General features: G+C 36.5%; 1 protein-coding gene across 1 annotated transcript in view; it reads left to right on the forward strand.

The window, feature by feature from the left end:
- The window catches only part of ERC2 (ELKS/RAB6-interacting/CAST family member 2), a 937,761-nt gene that overhangs the window by 415,038 nt on the left and 499,796 nt on the right, over positions 1–22,927 (forward strand). The window contains exon 10 of the mRNA XM_047691669.1: positions 22,302–22,439. Within this exon, the coding sequence (XP_047547625.1) occupies positions 22,302–22,439 (138 nt within the window). The remainder of the gene's footprint in view (positions 1–22,301; positions 22,440–22,927) is intronic.

Here is a 22,927-nt window from a genome sequence, read left to right on the forward strand (position 1 = left end):
CAATCTAATACTAAGTTCATCTTGGTACTCTATGGATTTTGGGGGAAGGTTCTGTCTGGGTCTCTAGGCATGAGGTTTTGTTTCTCTTCTCTTTCTGTGGAGTCTGTTCTGATCATGTTATTGCTGAATTGACCTCTACATTGGGAGTTCCCAAGGGAGGATGGCTCTGTAAATCATCTAATTAGATATCCCTTGTGCAGTAGGCAGTCAGTAATTATCTGTTAAATTAATGAATGAATAAATAAATAACGGAAGAATGGGTGACTGCCTCAGTTCTTAATAGAGATTTTTTTTAAAGATTTATTTATTTATTTATTTGACAGAGAGATCACAAGCAGGCAGAGAGGCAGGCAGGCAGAGAGGGAGGGGAAAGCAGGCTCCCTGCTGAGCAGAGAGCCCGATGCGGGGCTCGATTCCAGAACCCTGAGATCATGACCTGAGCCAAAGGCAGAGGCTTAACCCACTGAGCCACCCAGGTGCCCCTTAATATAGATTTTAATCACATTTTAATCTCTTTGGAAGTTAAAAGCTTTGTTACTAGGCGATATGAAGCTGTCTCTTGGTCTGGGTTTGTGAAGCCTTCTTGCTGTTCCTGAACTCCCTCATCACCTTTTTGCCTCAGGGCCTTTGCACTGCATCTCTCCCCAGTTGGTTCTTCGTAGTATTTAAGTCCCCACTCAGATGTCACCTCCTCCAAGAAGTCTTCATAAGCACCCCATCTGACAGTGCTGTTCTAACTTCTGCTACTCTTTATTCCCTGATCTGTTTAAATTTTTCAAATATACTTTGTACTTGTTACTATCCGAAGGAACTTTGTTTTATGATACTTTGTTGACTGGTTTATTAACTTATCCCCTAATGTACATAAACTCTTTTGGAGGCTGGCAGCTTCTCTGGCTTCTTTACTACGTCTGCAAGGGTACCTGGCATACAAATATTAGCTTAATACTGAAAAAACTAAAATATACAAAAAACAAATTTTAAAAATGTACATATCTATATCTATCTATCTATCTATCCAGACATATTGGGCAAAAAGGATACCTTAATTTTCTTATTAATGAACAATTTACTGTCTTATACATGTTTGATTTTTACTGAGACTACCTATGGGAGGCAGGCAAAGTAGTATGTAGTCAGATCAGTGAAGAACAAATGATTATAGAAAAGCTATTTTTGAGCATGCTGTGTCTAATCTATATTAAATGCTAAAACAATAAACATTAAAGTAGTAGCTAGATGACAGTGGTTAATAAAAAAGAAGGAAAGCACAGTGTTTAGAAGCTGAAAGACTTGGGTTCAAGTCCTACTTTTCTATCTAGTAGAAATGTGATTGTTTTCTTGTCTGTGGAATAGGGATCATTGTCACCAAATCATAGGGTCATCATAAGGATTCAGTCAACAAACACAGTACCTGGCATGGGATGCTTCCCTCTGGATATGGTTTCTTCCTTGTTGCATTCCTCTAAGTTAAAGGAAGACTGAGGTAGAGCTGGGCAAAACACTGAAGAAACTTAAGCCTTCATACTTAGACGAAGATAACTATTGAGAGCTGATTGGACTTGCTCATCAGAATATCACCTGCATATATTTAAATCCTGTTGTTTTGGCTGTTTGTGTTATTTTGCCTCAAAGAAAATCACCAAGGCAGCCCATCTGGGTGACTAAGTAGGGATTCGTCCATGAGTTGCTGTGTTACTGTGTTTCCTTTCTTGGAAACACAGTTTCCAAGTTCTACTGCATCTAGGGCCCTATGGTGTGGAAGCCGCTTCCTTTTTTGGGTTCAGTTCTACATCTGCAACTGATTGAGATTGCAGATGGGCCCGTACAGAAATAATTAGCCACTTGCCCCTTATTTTGAGGTGCAAGTGGCCCCTCTTGCCAGCAATTATGGAATCACGCAAGAGTAAGCCTTAGGGGAGAGCCTGTGGAAATTTAAGCATGAAGGCCAATTGCTTTTATATTGTAAAAGTTACAGCTATCTTCTTCTTAAAAAAGCACTTGAAAGTATGTGAGCCACCTTGGAATGGACCTGTCAGCAACTCCATGTACCCTTCCTGGGGTGGAACACTTCAGATATTTCCCAGTTTTCCTATTGATTTTATTCTAAGGGCTTATTTAAATATGCTGTGTGTTTTACGTGCTGCATTTGGTTTCACGTTTGGTTTATGCTACACATTAACTAATTACTAGAAAAGTATCTGACTCATGAACTCTGATCCATCTTCCTCTGGGAAGATCCCTTGCTGACTTGTAGCAGCCTCTTGCATTTTAATATATGTTTGCAGGGAATTTTGCAGCGATCTGCTCTGTGGTACCTTAGGATACATCTGGATGTGAATCACTTACCCTAAAGGTGTTCTGTGATTAAGGAAAGCATCCAGTGGTATTAGGAAACCAGAGGAGTTTGTTAACAAAGGATAGAAGTTGTCGATGGCCATCTTGAAACATCGATCTGATCTGTGAGGTTCAGAAGTTACATGAGGAGAAGCTGCCTTGGACAATAAAAGGACAAAACACATTTGAGATCTTAATAGGAAACAAAAGTGCATAAACAAAAACAGACTGCTTCTTTAAATATCCAATTTCAGAACAAGACTAACCTCCCAGGAAAGTTTAAGGAACCCTGAATCTAATTGGGAAAAGAAGCGGGTTTACATTTTCTTTAGTGTCAGGCTAGCAGATGAGATTGAATTTTTGACACTTTGCAGAAGACAGACTTCTTTCCATTAGCTGAATGAATCTGGGGCCTGCGTCATTATTTTATTTTGTAAATTCTGCATGTGCTATAATCAGACCACTCAAATGCAGATGGTTACTGCTGGAAGGAATGAATGAAGTTAAACTTTCAAAAGAAGAAAAATGTAAGGCCTGCTTAACCATTTCAGCTCCTCTCTCCAGCCCCAGTGTTTAAATCACAGGCATAATCTTTTTGTGTTTTTTTTCCTTTCAGTACCTTTAAGATCCCATGAAGTTATTTTACCAGCAATTTGAGAGGAAGAGAATATACAGAATCTGTTTCCTTTATGCTGAAGCTCTGTTCAGTGGCATTTACCAAGTCCTATTATTTTTATGGGGACTTATTATATCTTCAGCCTCTTTGTATTGTCTTCAACCTTTAAGGAGCTATGGATAGGATTTTTTTAAAAAATGATTTATTGTAGAAAGAGAATGAGAGAAACCTGGGGAGGGCAGAGGAAGAGGGAAAGAGAGAATCCTCAAGCAGACTCCCCAATGAATGCAAAGCTGGACTTGGGGCCTTTTATTTTTTTTTTTAAAGTATATATATATACTTTTATATATATATAAAAAAGTTTATTTATTTATTTTATTTATTATATATATATATATATATATATATATATATATATTTATGTTAGAGCCAGCCAGGTTTATTTCTAAGGAGGTGTCAATCATGGTTTTTTGTTTTTGTTTTTTATGTTCAGTTAGCTAACATATAATACATTGTTAGTTTTTGATGCAGTGTTCTACAATTCATTATTTGCATATAACACCCAGTGCTCATCACAATGCGTGCACAGACTCAGAGCTTAATTATAGGACCCTGAGATAATGACGAGAGTTGAAATCAAGAGTCAGCAGCTTAACTGACTGAGCCACTCAGGTGCCCCTGGATAGGATTTGTCATAAGTAGCTGATGACTTCCCCTTTAGAGAGCCATATAGGGAGATTAGATCTTTCTGGGCCCTTACTTCCTCATAGAAGATGATCCTATCAAATGCAAACGCCACTGATGTATATTCTATTTGAGAGAAGGAAGGTACGAGGGAAAAGGTTCTTTCCCCTCCTCCCACCCTTCCAAGCCTCTGCCTGGATCCATGTTCTAGAGATGATTTTTAAATTCTCAGGCCTTTGAAAAATAACCTCAGTTATGAGAGACTGAGGGAAAATATTGCCAATCTGTTTGTTTGTTTAGAGAGTGAAGGTGAAGGACAAAGGGAGAGAGAATCTTAAGCAAGCTCCACGCCCAGTGTAGAGCCTGAGGCAGGGCTTGAGCTCACCACCCTGAGACTGTGACTGAGCTGAAATCAAGAGTCAGACGCTTAACTGACTGAGCCACCCAGGCGGCCCTTACCCACTTTTTTGGTTTTTTGGAGAAGAATGGTGATTGAGGGAGAAATTATTTTCCATATGAAGTTTGGTGTACAATGTTTCCATGCCGGTATTTTTTAAAACTCTGGTCATGGACTATTTGATCAAGGTGACCTGAAGCTCTTGTTAAATATGTGGGTTACCAAACCTACCTCTAGACCCAATGAGTCAGAACTTCTGGTCCTGGAGCCCAGGAATCTGCGTTATAAGCTATCCAGAGGATTATTGTATGTGGCCAAGTTGGAAGCCACACGATTTTGGATCATTTTTATAGTTTAATAGTTGAGTACATTTTTGCAGATGTATGATTGATTCATCACAACATAATGAGTGATATGAATAGATGATCCCTTTTGGATCCCTGACTGTATTTAGTCTATAAATTATTAGGATGCTGGTATCTCTCAGAGATTGCTGGATTACATTCTTGGGGACTTTTTGTCCACCATCCCTTTGGTCTAGTGAAGAGCATAAGTCATTGTATCACAAAAAATTACTGAGAAGGAATTTGGTCTTAACCTCATAAAAACTCTTCATTTCCAGAGATCCTTTCATGATTAGCTTCCAAAATATTTGAGATAAATTTTAAAGATGCCCATAATTATTGTATAACATTTGTGAAGCTCAGGAAGGATACTATGAATTTAGTTAGACACATAAAATTTTATGTCCCTAAAGAAATATACCTAAAGTGAAGAGGAGCGGGGGAACAAGTAAGATATATCTTTCAGGTCCTGCCAGGCCATTTAAGACTGGGCTCTGGAAGGTTTAGGGTGGGGTAACTCTTGCCAAGTACGGATAAAGCACGTTGTTGAAAGAACCAATTGTAAAAATCAAAGGAAAAATACTAAGTTACACAGCAATCATCCAATTGGTCATGCTTATGTGCCTAATTGAAGAAATGTTATATTCCTTTATATTTCTTGTTGTTTCTAAGATGAAAATAAAAAGTGAATTTACCCATCTTGCCTTTAATACCTGTACTTAACAGAGGCCTGTTTTAGGGATAGCCCTTTAATTTGTTTCACAAAGCTTTTATTCCAATTCAAAAAGAATTCTGGTAGACAGTTGGGTTATTTTACAAATTATATTGATACTAAGATTCATACATACTGAGCTTCAGGATTAATGTTCATCTTTCTAATCTACCATAAATACATTCTCTAGCTACCAGAACTATTGCTTTTGGTGGTTTCTATTTCCAGCACATGTTACTATGTTTTTGAAATGGAACATTTGCTGTAGCGGACAGAACATTTAGCATGAAGGATACTAACCAATAACAAAATAAATTGTCTGCAAATAATGATATAGGGTGCTTTGACATAATGTTCCTATTTTTCAGTGTAGTGGTTCATCTCCTTGTCCTTCCTCTGAGTTTGTATTTGATTTGGGGAGAAAGAGCCAGGATTTGTTTATTTAGGAAGTAGATGCAAGAGTCCAAAAATGAACTGCATCCTAATCCTCCCCCCAGTGGCTCTTATAACAACATGGTGGGGGAACTTTTTGAAATGCTACCTCTTCTTAGGAGGAAATTTTCTGCAATGTGAGTATTTTATCCTATTAAGTATCTTTTAAATTAAATTAAAGAACATAGAATACTTTACATTGGAAAATAGTTGCTTGAGTACTAGGTAGAATGCTGTCATTCCCCCCCCCCCCCCCGCCGAATGTATACATACTTTTAATCTCAAATTCAGTTTCTTCTATTATTTCATTTTTGAACTCAAAGGAAATAAATCTTTTTTTTTTTTTAAATTCCCTTCATGGGTTTCAAATGTTTAACTCATAAAATTATATAATCTCCTAAAAAAACAAAAGACCATAAACCAGATTTAGAATTCAAAACAAAGACTATAAATAAAATAATTCTTAAAAAAAAAAATAGCTTCCTAAAACCCCCAAGAAGGCAGTCAAAATTGTGAAAAGATGTCAACTTGAAGTAATTTAAGTGACACAATTTTATGGCTCTCATACAATGGCCTTGAGAAAATATTTCCTAAAATGAATTCTCTCTGAAATAATTCGTTTAGACAGAGTCTTGAAGAACAAACTCTCTTGAAGTGAATTATTTTCTTTGATGCTGCTATTTTCTTGCAAATTCCAAAGGATGGAACCTTTGGTTTTAACTTAAGATGATGAAAGTAATTTTCCTTTGAGAACTAGGTTTTCAGCTGAATTGAAAAGCCTGTCTGCAGGTGAGATTTAATTTAATCCTTTGAGTACTTAAGAAGCATTCCTGAGACAGTGGCCAAAAATGTGACAAGATTAGCACTTTGTTTATTGGCAGTGTGTGGACAGGAAAAGACTTTTATCCCAAAGAGTTTAACAATTTTTTTTTGTGATCTTAATGGCAATTTTTAATTACTAAAATATTAATTACTTAAATAGCCAAAGATTATATGATACACTTAAAATTTAAATTTAGTTGCAGTTGAATTGTAGCCTAGGATTTAAAAAGCAACAAAGCAAGCATTATAGGCAGGTAGTATCTTGGTAACTGAATTTTAAGTTTAGAACAGAGTTAGAGAGTGGAAAATGAATCTATAAGTATTAAAAGAAAATGAGTAAATGGAAGTCTATGAAAGATCTATTGTGTCTTTCTCTGAATCAGAATTATCTATATATGGTTTTCATGAGAGTTTAAAGATTTCATAAAATTTTTTATTTGTCCCATTATTTCCTCTTTAATTCCTGTTTTCTATGAGTGTTTTGTGTGTTCTAAGAAGCAGACCAATTTTTCTGATGTCAGCTACTATTCGAATAAATAAAAAAGTCCATAAATATGAAAGGTATATGCATGGTTGAAACTTGATACAAAAGCTATATAATGTGTATAGCTATGACTTTCAGATAAAATTAGTGTCATAAAAAAATTCTTAATTGTTTCCTGTTCATTGTGTGTGCAAATGTACTTTTGCTACATATAATGATTCCCTTGTTTATGCTTTGCTTTTTCTTTTATTTGAGGGAGTACAAAATATTAAAACATTGGAATATTTTGACTCTAAATTTGATGGGTTTTCAGGGTTTTTTTTTTTTTAATGTGGAAAACAAAAGTAAAATCTTCTTTCTGACTATGATGACGTTCAGCAGAAATGAGTTTGCACAGTATGAGAATTTTTTTCTGTTTAGGAGGCTCCAGACCTCTTCACCACCCTGCTGTCCTCTCAGTAGATTTAGCCATGATTAGCAAACCATGGAGATCTTGTCCATAGTAATGACTTACTAGTATTTTTACATCATGAGAATTTCTGGATGCAACCTAGGATCTTGTCTGTCATTTTATCATTGAACATTTTCAGGATGTTCCATTTTAGAACAATTTGGGGATGTTTTAAATTTGCTGCCTATTCATTTTATGTCTAAAGGAAAAATTACACAAAATTCCATATTATTTGGGAACATGCTGTCTTGGTTAAGGTTTGGATCACATTTTAAAATTAGTTTTAAAGGAAAGGAAATCATATAAATGCTCTGGAATTCAGATAAGCACCAAGCTTGGGAAGCAGACACTTATTTTAGAGGGCTTATCCTTTGGGGTCAGACTGCTGATGATAAAAAAGCATCTTAGACCTTTAATATTGATTATGCATTTTTGGGAGCTGTTTTCTTTCCTGCTTTCCCTCTGTCCTTTTGAATTTGGACTTTGGTAGAACTTGAAGCATGCAGTATCTCAAATATTCCACAGGGTGTCATGATACGGTTGTTTGTTCTCAGGAACAGTGTCTAGTGGGAAGTAGCTTGAGCCAAGCCTCATCCAGTATTTAAAGGGCTGGTTCATTTTGGTTATAGTCAAGAATTATTTATGGAGGACCGACTATGTGAGAGCTCCATGATAAGAAATGTAGCTGTTAATGGTATCATGTAATCCTTTTCTTCACTTTGTGTTTGTCATTTTGGCCAAGAGAGTATTTACCAACATAGTGAGTTTGTTTGAATTTACATGCTTTGTAGCTTCATGCCATTTGGGAATGAATATCAAATGGAGGATCAGGTTTGGAAACTACTCAACTGCCCAGCCAGCTTCTGGCTCTCTTCCTTGTATCATCTGGAGGGAATAGATCCCTAGGGGTCACAGTGCAGGAAGGGAGCTGAGAGTTACTCCTGTTGTAAAGGCTTCTGAGATAGCCATGGGGAGGCTGAAGCAGGGCTGGGGCCCCGAGTTGGACAGCTTGAATATGAATTCCCCCTTCCTTCACCACTGGGTCACCTTAACAGGTTTGTTTGGTTCTTTTCATTTTTAAATCTTTGATGGGATTTTGAAGAGCAAATTAAACAGCTCATTTCTAAAAAGTGTTTAGTGGCTTCCAGTTTTGGGAAAAGATAGCATAAACTCACATTTTCCTTCTTCTTCTCTCTAAATATAACTTTAAATTTAGATTGTCTGGAAATAATTCAACAGACAGTCATAAAAGAACTCTGAAAGTTGGGAAAGAAGAAGGACGATTGGGTAGGGGCCTCGGGATTTGAAGAACACCATGATGAGTTCCCTGGGTTTTGTTCTTATTCTTTATATATCCCCTGGAACTTGGAGAGCCCTGTAATCCTGAACTACCAAGAGAAATTAGATGGAAAGAAGGAAGGATGAAGGAAGAGAGAGAGATTAGAATGAAAGAGGGAAGAAGGGATGAAGAGAAGAAGGAAGTGCCTGTTCTCTCTGGACAAAGGACTGGGAAAGGGAAGCCCAGCTGGAACTTAGCACTGGGCCAGTCTGCCCACAATCACATTGCTAGCAGAGTACATTGAATCAACACATTCCGCATCTCCCACCTGCCAGTAGTGGCAGGCTCAAGCTGCCCACAGCAGTTTCATCAGTGGAGTCAAGGCAGGTCAACCTATTTCCAGCCCCCAAGTCCCTGGTAGCAGTGAGCTGCCCTGTCCCTAGCAGCAATGTCAACAAGCCAGAAAGGTCAGCTAGCACCCACATGCTAAACTGAAACAAGGTGACTGCTTGCTAAAATAGAAGATATAAATAGGAAAACAAAACAAAACAAATCTTCTAACATATATTCAAAATGTCCAGGATACAATAGAATATTACTTTTATACCAAGAACCAGAAAAGTTACAATTTAAATGAGAGAAGACAACTAATGCCAACATGAAGATGAATCAAGTATTGGAATTATCTGAAAAAATTTTCAAGCAATTATCATAAAACTGATTGAACAAGTAATTACATATTCCTTTGAAAAAATAGAAAGCCTTACTGGAAGGATTCCATAGTAGAGTGAATATGACAGAAGATAGAGTCTGTGAACTTGAGGACAGATCAGTAGAACTTAATCTAAACAACAGAGGAAAACTAAACTGGAAAATAAAAGAATAGAGCTCAGGGAACTGTGATTCTATAATAAAAGATCTAACATATCATCAGAGCCCCAGAAAGAGATTAGAAAGAATATGGGGCTAATAAATATTGAAGAATGTGTATAAACTCCCCAAATTTGGCAAAAGATATAAACCTACAGATTTAAAAAGATAAGTGAACCCCAGATGGTATAAGCGCAAAGACACATCACAATTAAACCTCTAAAAACTAAGACAAAGAAAAAAATCTTAGAGCAACCAGAGAGAAACTACTCAGTATTTATAGGGGGATGGATACCAATTCAAATGACTGGATTTCTCATCTGAAACCATGGAGGCCAGACAGAATTGGTATATTATTCAAGTACAGAAGAAAAAACTGCCAGCCGTAAATTCTGTATCTGGTGAAACTATCGGTTGGAAATGAAGAGGGAAATAAAGACATTTTTAGACAAAGGAAAACTAAGAGTATTTGTCACTAACCTTTCTACCCTTGAACAATTGCTGAAGGAAACTCTCTATAAACAGCCCAGAAATGGTAAAGCAGGATTTTACTTCAGAAAAGAAGAAAGAAGAGTGGAATGGAAAAAATATGGCTAAATATTTTAAACTATATTCATCCTTATAATTTTAAAAAATCACATTTGACATTTGAAGCAAAAATTATAGCAATATTGTTGTGGTCAGTGTATGTAGAGGAAATAATGAGACAATTGGATTTAGAAAGTGAGGAAGATAAAAACGACCTTAAGAAAGTGCTATTTTGGTACTTCACTTGAAGTGGTAAAACATTTGTATTAGGTTATGACATGTTTCATATGTAAATTGTACAGCAGTTGCTAAGAAAATATGCAAAACTATATGGTCAGAAATAGTATAAGTAAATGAAGATGGAATCCTAAAAATTTATCCAGTAACCCTCAGGAAGGCAAAAAAGAAATGGAGGAAATCAACATAAGACAAATAATAAAATGGCAGGCTTAAACTCTAATTTATCAATAATTACTTTATGTAAATGGCCAAGACATACCAATTAAAGGAGATTATCCAACTGGATCCAGAAAAACTCCAAAACAAACAGAAACTCCCCAAAACCCTGAATAATTATATGCTGTCTATAAGAAATTCACTTCAGACACAATGACATTGTAGGTTGAAAATAAAAGAATGGAAAAAGATATATCATGTTAACTTATTTTTTTAAGAGAGAGTATGAAGGAGAAAGAGTGTGAGGGAGAGAGGCACCGGGAGAGGAAGAGAGAATCTTAAGCTGCTGGATGCCTAGCATGGAACCCAACACAGGGCTAAATCTTACATATTTGATCTGAGCCAAACTCGAGAGTTGGACATTTAACCAACTGAGCCACCCAGGTGCTCCTAACATTAATTTTTAAAAAGGAGAAATAGCTACATTAATATCAGATTAGGCAGACTTCAGAGCAAAGAAAATTACTAGGAACAATAGGACAAATTATATAGTAAAAGAAGTAATCCACCAAGAAGACATAGTGATTCTCAGTGTGTATGCACCAAACAAAATATATAAAATAAAAACCGATAGAACTGAAAAGAGAAATGCACAAATTCATGATTATAGATGAGACTTCCACACCTTACTATCAGCAATTAAAAGAAATAAATATAGAAGATGAGCAAAGATACAGATGAACCGAATAGCTATTAACTAGCAAGAGCTAATTGACATTTGTAGAACACTCTACCCAACAATTGTGAACTATACATTTTTTTCAAGTGTTCATGTAACATTCATTAAGATAGAGCATATTCAGGGTTGTAGAACAAACCTGAACATAGTTAAAAGAATTGAATTCATACAGTATATTCTATGACCATAGTGGAATCAAATTAGAACTCAATAATAGAAGGATATGAGATTTACAGGTAATCCATGGTTCAGAGATACTAAGTAGGGGTGCCTGGCTGGCTCTCTTGGTAAATTGTGTGACTCTTGATCTTGGGGTTGTGGGTTTGAGCCCCATGTTGGGTGTAAAGATAACTTAAAAAAAGTAAAAATCCTTAAAAGACACAAAGATTCTCAGTGAATATTAATCCATGCCTCAAAGATAAAGTGAAAAGGAAAAAAATATATATATAGCTGAATGAAAATGAAAATACAACATATCAAAATTTGTGGGATGCAGCTAATGCAGTGCTGAGAGGGAAATTTGTAGCATTAAAATGGTTACATTAGAAAAGAAGAAATGTTGCAAATGAATAATCAAGGTTTCTACCTCCATAAACCAGAAAAAGAACAAAATAAACCCAAAGCAAGTATAAGGAAGAATAATAGTAGAGCAGAAATCAATAAAATTGAAAACATGGAAACAATAGAGAAAATCAGGAAAATCCAGCAATAATGAAAAAGAGAAAAGATAAAAATCATCAATATCAGAAAAGAGGCAAGAAATATTACAGATTGTGTACCCATTAAAAAGTTGATAGAGGAGGGGACTCTGGGTGGCTCAGTCAGTTAAGCGTCTGACTCTTGGTTTTGGCTCAGGTCATGATTTCATGGCTCCTGAGGTGAGACCTGTATTGTGCTCCACGCTTAGTGAGGAGTCTGCTTACTCTGCCCCTCCCCCAATTCACAGACATGTGTGTTCTCCCTCTCTCTTTAAAATAAATAAATAAATCTTTTTTAAAAAGTTGATAGAGGACTATTACAAACAGCTTTATACTCAGAAATTTGACATCTTAATAGAAATGGTTCAATTCCTCAAAAACCACAAACTATCAAAACTGAAACAAGATGACATACATAACCTGAATAATCTTATAACCATTAGGTAAATTGACCTTTCAATTTAAAAGCTCGTACAAGAGATATTTCCATGCCCAGATAGCTTCAGTGGATAATTTTACCAAACAGCTAAAGAATTAACACCAATTATATTCAAATTCTTCCTGAAAATGGAAGAGAGAATATTTTTCAACTACTTTATGAGGCTACTATGACCTTGATACCAAAACAGAAAAATACAATTAAAAAAAACCCAAAAGCAAAATCCCCCAAAACCAAAACCACAGACCACTATGTCTCATAAACTTAAATAAAAAATTCTCAACAAAATATTAGAAAATCAAATGCAAAAATGTATAAAAAGAATACCATATCATGACTAAGTGGGATTTATTTCAGGTATACAAGGTTGGTTCAACATTTAAAAATCAGTCCTTGAAAAAAAGCAATCATTGTAATCCACCATATGAACAGAATAAAGAAGAAATAATATGATCATATTATTTAACATAGAAAATGCATTTGATAAAATTCTATACCCATTTATGATTAAAAACACTAAGCAAGTTAGGAATAGAGGAGAACCATCTTAGCTTGGTCAGCAATTTATACAAAAAAATCTACAGCTAACATCTGTCTTTCACTACTAAAGACTAAATATATTTCCCCTAAATTGAGGCAAAAGGCAAGGTTGTGACACAGTACTCCAAAGTTCTCACCACTGTGTCCAGAAAAAAAATTGAAAAATAAAACCATCCTTTTTTGCATATGACATGATTGTCTATATAGAAAATCACAGAGTGTCTTTAAAAAGAAAAAAAGAAAAACTTCCTAGTGAGTTCATAAAGTAAGTTCAGTAAAATCTGAGGATATAGGATCAGCAAACAAAAATTAATTACATTTCTATATACTAAAATGAATATGTGGAAACTGAAATTAAAGACAGAATTTCATTTATAACTCCAAAGGAAATGAAATACTTAGAAATAAATTTACCAAAACATGTATAGGATCTGTATGCTGAAATTTATAAAATGTTAATAAAACAAATCAAAGAGGACCTAACCAACTTGAGATATGCACTGTATTCATGGTTTGAAAAACTCAGCATATTGAAGGTGTCACTTCTCCCCAAACTGAGCTATAGGTTTAATGAAATTCCTTTCAAAATCCCAAGGGTTTTTGGTGAACATATACAGGCTTATTATAATTTTTTTGTATGGAAATGTACAAGCCCTAGATTAACTTAAAACATTCTTGAAAAAAAAAAAAAGGTGATATAAATGCTTACTATATAGCTATTATAATCAAGATACTCTCCTATTATTTGAGTGATAGATAGGTGAATGGAACAGAATAGAGAATCTAGATATACTAGATATACAAATATGCCTAATTGATATTTTGCAATGGTGCAAAGACATTTCAATGGAGGAAGAAAAGCTTTTTATCAATTTTTTTTTTTGTTTTTAACAAATAGTGTTTGATCAACTGGACATCTATAGGAAATAAAATTGAACATTGACCTAAACCTCACATCTTTTTTTTTTTTTTAAGATTTTATTTATTTGACAGAGAGAGATCACAAGTGGGCAGAGAGGCAGGCAGAGAGAGAGAGAGAGAGGAGGAGGAAGCAGGCTCCCTGCAGAGCAGAGAGCCCGATGTGGGACTCGATCCCAGGACCCTGAGACCATGACCTGAGCCGAAGGCAGAGGCTTAAGCACTGAGCCACCCAGGTGCCCCCCTAAACCTCACATCTTATACAAAACATTAACCCAAAGTAAACCATGGATTTAAATGTAAAACATGAACCTATAAATGTATTAGAAAAATAGGATAAAATCTTTAGGATCTAAGGCTAAGTAATGATTTCAAAGAATTGACATTAAAAGCATGAACTCTAGGGGCGCCTGGGTGGTTCAGTGGGTTAAGCCTCTGCCTTCGGCTCTAGGTCATGATCTCAGGGTTCTGGGATCGAGCCCCGAAGCGGGTTCTCTGCTCAGCAGGGATCCTGCTTCCTCCTCTCTCTCTCTCTGCCTGCCTCTCTGCCTACTGTGATCTCTAGCTGTCAAATAAATAAAGTCTTAAAAAAAAAAAAAAGCATGAACTCTAAATTGGACTTTCTGCTCTGTGAAACATCCTGTTAAGAGAATGGAAAGACAAGCTACAGACTGGGAGAAAATAATGGTGTAAACCATATATCTTACAAGGGATTGGTATCTAGAATACTCTCAAAAGAACCCTGAAAAGTCAACAGTAAAACAAAACCAAAACAATCCAATTAGAAAATGGCTGAAAGTCATGAGCGGGTATTTTTTGAAGAGGATATATAGATGAAAAATAAGCAAATGAAAAGGTGTTCAAAATCATTAACCTTTAGGGAAATGCAAAATAAAACTGGAATGAGATGTCACTGTACATCTATCAGAATTACTAAAACAAAAAGTAATGACAACACCAAAAGTGTTGGTGGGAATGTAGAAAAACTAGATCATTCCTATGTTGCTGGTGGGAATGTAAAATGGTACATTCACTCTGGAAAACAGTTTGGCAATTTCTTATATAGCCAAATTGCAAGTATCATGACCCAGAAATTTACTCTGGTGGCATTTATCTCAGAGAAATGAAAACTTATGTTCATAGAAAACACTTATGCATGAATGTTCATAGTAGCCTACTTGTAATAGCCCCAAACCAGAAACAACCCAAATATCCTTTAACAGGTAAATGGTTAAACAGGCTGGTAGATCCATACCATGGACTACTACTTAGTAATTAAAAAAAAAATATATTGATAGACATAACAACTTGGATGGGTTTCCAGAGAATCATACTGAGTGGGAAAGACAAACAATGCAAAAAGTTATATTATATACAATGTGCCCATATTTATGTAACATTTATGAAATGATAAAGTTATAGAATGGAGGACTGATTCATTGTTGGCAGGGGTTAGAGATGGGGACAGAGACAGAGATAAGTGGGTAGAGTTATAAAAGGACATCACAAGGAATCTTTTGGGGGATGGGATTGTTCTGTATCCTGACTTTGGTGGTGGTCACATGAATCTGTACAAGTGATACAATTGCATAGAACTAAGTACACAGAAATACACACATACACATAAATGAGTGTGTATAAAAATGGTGATAACTGAGTAAGATCAATGGATTATATGAACATCAATTTCCAGGTTGTGATACTGTGCTATAGTTATGCTAGATTTTACTACTAGAGGAAACTGGCTAACAAGTATAAGGGATCTCTTTATATCGTTTCTTACACCTGCATGGAAATCTCAATTATCTCATTATAAAATGTTCTAAAAAAAAAAAACTAAGTATTTAGGACAATGCCTGGCTTGTAGTGAAGAGGTCTGGTACATATAGTACCTAACTATTTTATAAGCTTAAAGTTTATTTTTATTTTAACTTTAGGCCATGTAAAAATGGCTGCAGCAGAAATGCCATGTTTAAATGTCACACATCCCATTATAATTAATTCTTCAGATCTGGATAAATTTCTCTTGTAGAATACTTTGTTTAAGGAATCTTTTAAAAGACTATTATGTTTTTTTTAGTATAGATGAAATATATGGATATAGTACCCAGAATTCTAGGATGGCGCTCATGACATGGGCTCCCTGGTGTTATGTCAATGTTTGGATTACGTTTTATGCAAAAGGGAATTTGCAGATGTAATTAAGGTTGCTATTCAGTTGACCTTGAGTTAACCAAAAGGGACATTATCTGGGTGGGCTTGAACTAATCACTTGAGCATTGCAAATCTGAGTCTAGAGGTCAGAGACAGAAAAGTCATAAAAACTTAGAGCATGGAGGAGGGAATTTGACATGTAAAAAGTGCTCTGTTGCTAGCTTCGAAGATGGGGAGGGTCCTGTAGCAAGGATCTAAGACAGGTTTAGCTGCTGAGAGCATCTGTTAGTTAACAGCCAGCAATGAACTGAGTAATGCCAACAATGTGAATTATCTTGAAAGAGGACCCCAAGTTCCAGATGAGAGCTCAGCCTGATTGATCTTTTTTTTTTTTTTAAAGATTTTATTTATTTTATTTGACAGAGATCACAAGTAGGCAGAGAGGCAGGCAGATAGAGAGAGGAGGAAGCAGGCTCCCTGCCGAGCAGAGAGCCCGATGCGGGGCTCGATCCCAGGACCCTGGGATCATGACCTGAGCTGAAGGCAGAGGCTTTAACCCACTGAGCCACCCAGGCGCCCCTGATTGATCTTTTGATATCAGCTTTCTGAGACCATAAGCAGAGAAACCAATTATGCCATGCTTGGACTTGTGCTCTATAGATTGTGGGGCAGTAAATTCATGTTGTTTTTACCCACAAAACTTATGCTAATATTTTATGGAGTAATAGAAACCCAATATAATGGGTTAATTTAAAACTTTGTATTTATTTTATTTTTAAAGATTTTATTTTATTTATTTATTTGAGAGAGAGAGAGTGAGAGGGCACACAAGCAGGGGGAGGGACAGAGGTGGAGGGGGAAGCAGACTCCCTACTGAGCAGGGAAGCCTGACATGGGGCTCCATCCCAGGACCCTGGTGTCATGACCTGAGCCGAAGGCAGATGCTTAACTGACTGAGCTACCCAGGTGCCCCTAAAACTTTGTATTTAAATCCATGATTTAGTGGATCCTATACTAGCAACGAGTTTTGCCTTTTCCTCAGTGTGTAAAGAGTATTTCTGGAGGAGGATTCTGGGAAGATGGAGGAGTCAGAGGCACCGGAATATCTCTCTCCATCTAGACAATGATTGCACTGTCAGAATCTGACTGATGTAACTATGTTGGAACTCTAGAGTCTATTGAAGGCTTGCAAGTTCCAGAGGAAGGCTGAGATGGTAAAATGCATTAATTTTGGTCAATATTAGCTGTTAACACAATGGAAGCTAACCATTTCCCACCCTTTAACCAAGTGACAAGCAGCCGAACATGTGTGCCTGAAGCAGCCTACACACAGCTTGGAAGAGCCAGGGTAAGCAAAAAACAAAAACAAATAAAAACAAACAAACAAACAAAAACCCCCACCTCCCAATTATCAAGGTTCTGTGTTCTGATCTTTACTGCTTCTGACCTTGAGGTACCATCAGAGTCAGCAGCCATTGTTGTTGTACCTCCCCATGTTGGGGCAAGCTCCTGCTCCTCTGCTGAACTGACTTCCAGGGGACTAAAAGGAATGGCAGTCCTTTTCCTCTTCATTCATTTTCTCTTCTTCTCTTTTGAGAGCCATACACTGAAAATTAAGACATTCGTGAGTAGCTGCATATATAAGGAAAATTAGAAAATGATGACACCTAGCTGGGAAAAGACATGGGCTCAGAAAAGACTTGAGAAGACCTTATATTTATACCTCAGACTGATCTTTGCCACAGAGATACCCTACAACAACAATGACAACAACAAACTGAAACAATAAAAACAGTAAGAAAAAACAACAAACCCTGGGAAATTGGGAGAATCTGATTTCCAGAGTTACCACATCCAGTTTTCAACAACAACAAAAATCACAAGGCATACAGAAAGTAGGAATCAAAGAAAAAAAAAATCAACAGAAACTGGCCCTGAGACCTGATGGCAGATCTACTAGATGAAGATTTTATTTTATTTTTTTTAAAGATTATTTATTTATTTGACGAGAGTGAGATCACAAGTAGGCAGAGAGGCAGCCAGAGAGAGGGAGAAGCAGATTCCCCGCTGAGCAGAGAGCCCGATGCGGGGCTCCATCCCAGGACCCTGAGACCATGACCTGAGTCGAAGGCAGAGGCTTAACCCACTGAACCACCCAGGCGCCCAATAGACAAAGATTTTAAAACAACACTCTTAAAGATGCTCAAAGAACAAAAAGGATATGTGGGAGAAGTAAATGAAAGAATGTATGAGCAAAATGGAAATATCAGTGTAAAGATAGAAAACTCAAAAGAAACCAAAAGGAAATTCTGGAGCTGGAAAATATAATAACTGAAATGAAAATTTACTAGAAGGATTTAAAGGCAACTTTGAACAGCCTGAAGAATCAATGAACTTGAAACAAAGAAATAAGATTGAAGAAAAATGAACAGAACCCAAGAGATCTGCAGGACATCATGAAATGGACCAATACACATATTATAGAGTCCTAGAAAGAGAAGTGAGAGAAAAGGGCAAAGAGAATATTTGAAGAAACAATGGTTGATACTTTCCAAATTTGACATGAATATAAACATCCAGGAAGCTCAGTAAGCTCCCAGAAAGATAAATTCAAAGGGACCCACACCAAGATCCATTATAACCAAACTTTTGAAATCTAGAGACAAAGAGATACATTTGAAAACATCAAGAAAGTGTCACTTACAAGTGATCCTAAATAAGATTATAAGCAGAATTCTGATCAGAAACTTTGGAGGCCAGAAGACAGTGGGTTGATATAATCAAAGTGCTAAAAGAAAAAACAAAACAAAACTTCTGTCAACCAAGAATCCTATATCCAACAAAGCTGTTCAAGAAGAAAGCAAACCATAAAAGACTCTTTAACTATAGGAAACAAACTGAGCGTTGCTGGAAGGGGGATGTATAGGGATAATTAAGTGGTGGGCTTTAAGGAGGGCACTTGATGTAATGGGCACTGGGTGTTATATGCAACTGGTGAATCTCTAAATTCTACCCCGAAAACTAATAATACTAAGAATACACTACATGTTAATTAAATTGAACTTAAATAAAAAATTTAAAAAAAAAAAACAGTGAGAGAAGAATTAAGATACTCCCAGATAAATAAAAGCTTAGGAGTTTGTTACCACTAGAACTGTCCTACAGTAAATGCTCAAGGGAGTCACTGAGGATAAAATGAAAAGACACTAGATAATAACCCAAAGCCATGTGAAAAGAAAAATATCTCAATAAAGGTAAGTACATGGGCAATTACAAAGGTAGTATTATTGTAATAATGGTTTGTGATTCCATTTTCTGTTTTCTACATGACCTAAGAGAGTAATATACTTACAAAAACTATTAGTCTAAAAACTAGTATTATTGGAACTTTGGTTTGTAACTTCATGCTTCATTTTCTACATTAGGTAAGATGTTAATGTATTTAAAAGAATTTATTATTTGTGTTTGGGAACCCACAGTGTATAAAGACAGAATTTTGTGACATCACCAACCAAAAGGGCTAGAGATGAAGCTGTAAAATAGCAGAATTTTTGTATGTTACTGAAGCGAAGCTGGTATAAATTCAAAGTGTTAAAATTAAGTGTTACAAATTTAGGATGTTACAAGTAATCCCCATGGTAACCACAAGAAAATAGCTGTAGAATAATATACACATACACGGACACAAAATGATAATAGATTTACTCATTTTACTACAAAGAATCGACTAAGTATGAAAGAGGTGAGTAATGCGGGAAACGAAGAACAAAAACATTATAAGGTCTACAGAAACAAATAGGAAAATGACAGACATAAACCCCTTCTTTTCAGTAATTACTTTAAATGTAAGTGGATTAAAATCTAATTGAAAAAAAGAGATTGGCAGAATGGACTAAGAACAAGAAAACAAACAACCCCTCCCCACCACTCATACCATGATCCAACTACATGCCATCTGTAAGAGAGTCACTATAGATCCAAAGACACAAACAGAATGAAAGTGAGAGGATGGAGAAATATGTTCTATGCAAGTAGTAACTGAAAGAGACAAAACAGACTTTAAGTCAGAAACAACACACTTTTAAAAAATTCATGGATCAAAACAAATCACAAGAGAAATGAAAAAATACTTAAAGTTGAATGAAAACAAAAGTGCAATGTACCAAAACTTATGGCATGTAGAGAAAGTAGTATTAATGGGGGAGTTTACACATCAGAAGAATATCAGCAGATTAAAAAGGCAAGCCACAAAATTGGAGAAAATATTTATAAATTATATATGTGACAAGCCATTAATATGCAGAATATATAGAGAATTCCTAAAACTCAACAGCAACAACAACAAAATCAAACAGTGTGATTCAAAAATGGGCAAAGGGCTTGAATAGGCATTTCTCTCAAGAAGATATATAGATGGTTAGTAAGCACATGAAAAGATCACTCAACATCATTAGTCATTAGGGAAATGAAAATCAAGGTATAAGGAGACTATAAAGAGACAAATCAACTATAAGGAGACACCATCTCATACCTGTTAGGATGGCTACTATCAGAAAATCAGAAAATACAAAGTGTTATGTTACCCGGTAGGACTCTGGCCCTAAACTTCTTCAGTCCTCTCTGTGATTTGGGGAGGTCCCAAGGAGTCTCTCACAGGCTTATAGTCTACTTTAGCCCCTATTTCCAGTCCCCCAAATCCCTTGAAATCAGGGCCTACCACTGACCCAGGGCTGATACCCTGAGAGAAGGTATCCTCTGTCCTGTCCAGGGCACTGTCTCCTAGGGTGACGGGGTGCCTAATGAGTTTGCTTGGAACCACCATGGATTTACATATATTCGTGTACATAAATGTATCTGTGGGTGTGGGTGTACTCAAAATAATAGGACTCCCTCTCCTTAAAGAGCCAGTCCTTTCAGCTGTTGGCTTCTTTTATATAACAAGTATCATTCTGACATGTAACCATCCATATTCTTGTTCACCCATATATGTATTTATGGTGTTGTGTAACCAGGTGAACACTTGTCTGGAATGGAGAAAGCCTTTGGTTTGATTGCAGGTGATTATGCCTTTTGAGTGAATTCTCACAGAAGTAGGTGGGCAGGAATACATTGCATTTTGTTGAAAGAGAAAGCTAATTATTTGATGTATAACTTGAGTTTCCAAGATGTCTGTCTCAAGGCAAAAAACATGTCTTATTAAAAAGATACTTTGGTGGGAAAAAGAAAGGAAAGAAGGAAGAGGGGAGGGAGAAGAAAGGAGGGGAGAGAAAAAGTCCATCTCTGTTAGTTCAAATTGCTTGTAGCCATTGGAAAAATTGGCCAAGTCCCATGTTCTGCCATTTGAGGGTCAGCGGGGTCCTTGCTTTTGGGTTCATTTTGCTGCTGCTACTACTGCCACCCCAGTTGTCACCTTCTTCTCCTTCTCGTTTTTGCTGCATTGCTATCATTATTTGTGTTGCATTCCAGATTTATGCTAAATGAATCAAATAATCCAAAAATTTGCTTAAGTCACACGTTGTTAAACATGCATTTGGAATGATTTCTTGTGAAAGCCTGGGTGCAGAATACAAATATTTTGAATGGACTTATCTTAGAGTTGTACTGCTTTTTTTACTTGTCACTTTAAAACCCTTAATATGAATAAATTGTTTGTATAGTGGGCTTTTTAAAATCTTTAGATAAGAAATACATGGTTTGCAAGCAGAGAATAAAAAAATGAATGGTAATGTACGCAATGCCCAGAAAAGGTCCTTGCTGCTGCTCATGGGCAGGCGTTATAATCAGCTATTTGGTGTGTTTATTTCAGGCTGCAGATAGTGGATAAAAGTGGCTGGTTGGTTGCCAACACATGACTTAGTTGCCAAATGGAGTGTTTAGTACTTGTTACATTTGATTTATATCACAAGTTCTTCCCATTAACAGTCTACTGATGATAACCTACTTGGCTTTTCATGTGGTTACTTTGAAACAGCCACTTGACAACATTTGGCATATCACAAAATTTACTACTGAATAAAGGAGTGAGTGAATGACTACATAGGTTCTGCCATATACTGATATGGTGCTTGATGCAGAATGGGCACCCACTGCATGGCTTTTCATTGAATGAAAAAAATCCTGCTAATGTATTTCTCTGATTCACTGTAATGGAGATTAGATTAGGGACCAGTCTGGTAGGAAGGACAGAAATAGGTAGAAATAGCAATGTTTACATGCCTAAAGGGCTTGCATCAGTATGGAAAGAGGTAGTCTGCTCATCTGTATCACCATTTAAATACAAAGTTTAATAACATGGAAGGATGAGGTCTCATCAAAATGGTCTTGATTCTAAGTCTCTGTAACTTCAGTGCTGACAATGTATGTACCCTGGGGTCTATGTTTTAAAAACAGGTCCAGTTAAGGAATCTTGGCCTTGGATATGTTATAAAATATGCATTAAGTATGGTGATCTTTATTTTTAGATTGAAAACTTACAAGAACAACTTAGGGATAAAGACAAACAACTAACCAATTTGAAAGACAGAGTGAAGTCCTTGCAGACGGATTCCAGTAATACAGATACTGCGCTAGCAACACTCGAAGAGGCTCTGTCAGAAAAGGTGAGCTTGGGCTGAAAAATGGGGGTGTTAGGATTTAGGGAAGCATGGTTGGGAGGAGGTGATCTAAATGTGCCCGCTTTTGTGCTCACACTACCTGCCTTCCCAGCTGGACCTCCCACTCCCATGTTAGCCTTCCTCAGTATACTTGGCACATTAAATAAGCCAGGAGAGCCTTGAAATGCAAAACTGATCCCATCATATTTGGCTCTGCTTAAAAACCTTCATTAGCTTGTTACTGTTCTTAGGATGATGACAACTGAAATCCTTAACCTGGCACATACGATCCACCCCTTCATCTGATCTGGCTCGTATCTGATCAGCTATCTCTCTGCCTGCCTGCCTTACTCCTCTCCCCTTCCCATCCTCCCATCCTCTTTCCCTTTCTCCTTATTTTTCTTCCTTCCCTTCTTTGCTTTTCCCTCCCTCCCTTCCTCTACCTTCCCTCTTTTTCTGTCTTTCGTCCTTCTCTCCCAGACTCATCCCCCATC

The sequence above is a fragment of the Lutra lutra genome, chromosome 1 (assembly GCF_902655055.1).
Source record: "Lutra lutra chromosome 1, mLutLut1.2, whole genome shotgun sequence".
Lineage (NCBI taxonomy): Eukaryota > Metazoa > Chordata > Mammalia > Carnivora > Mustelidae > Lutra > Lutra lutra.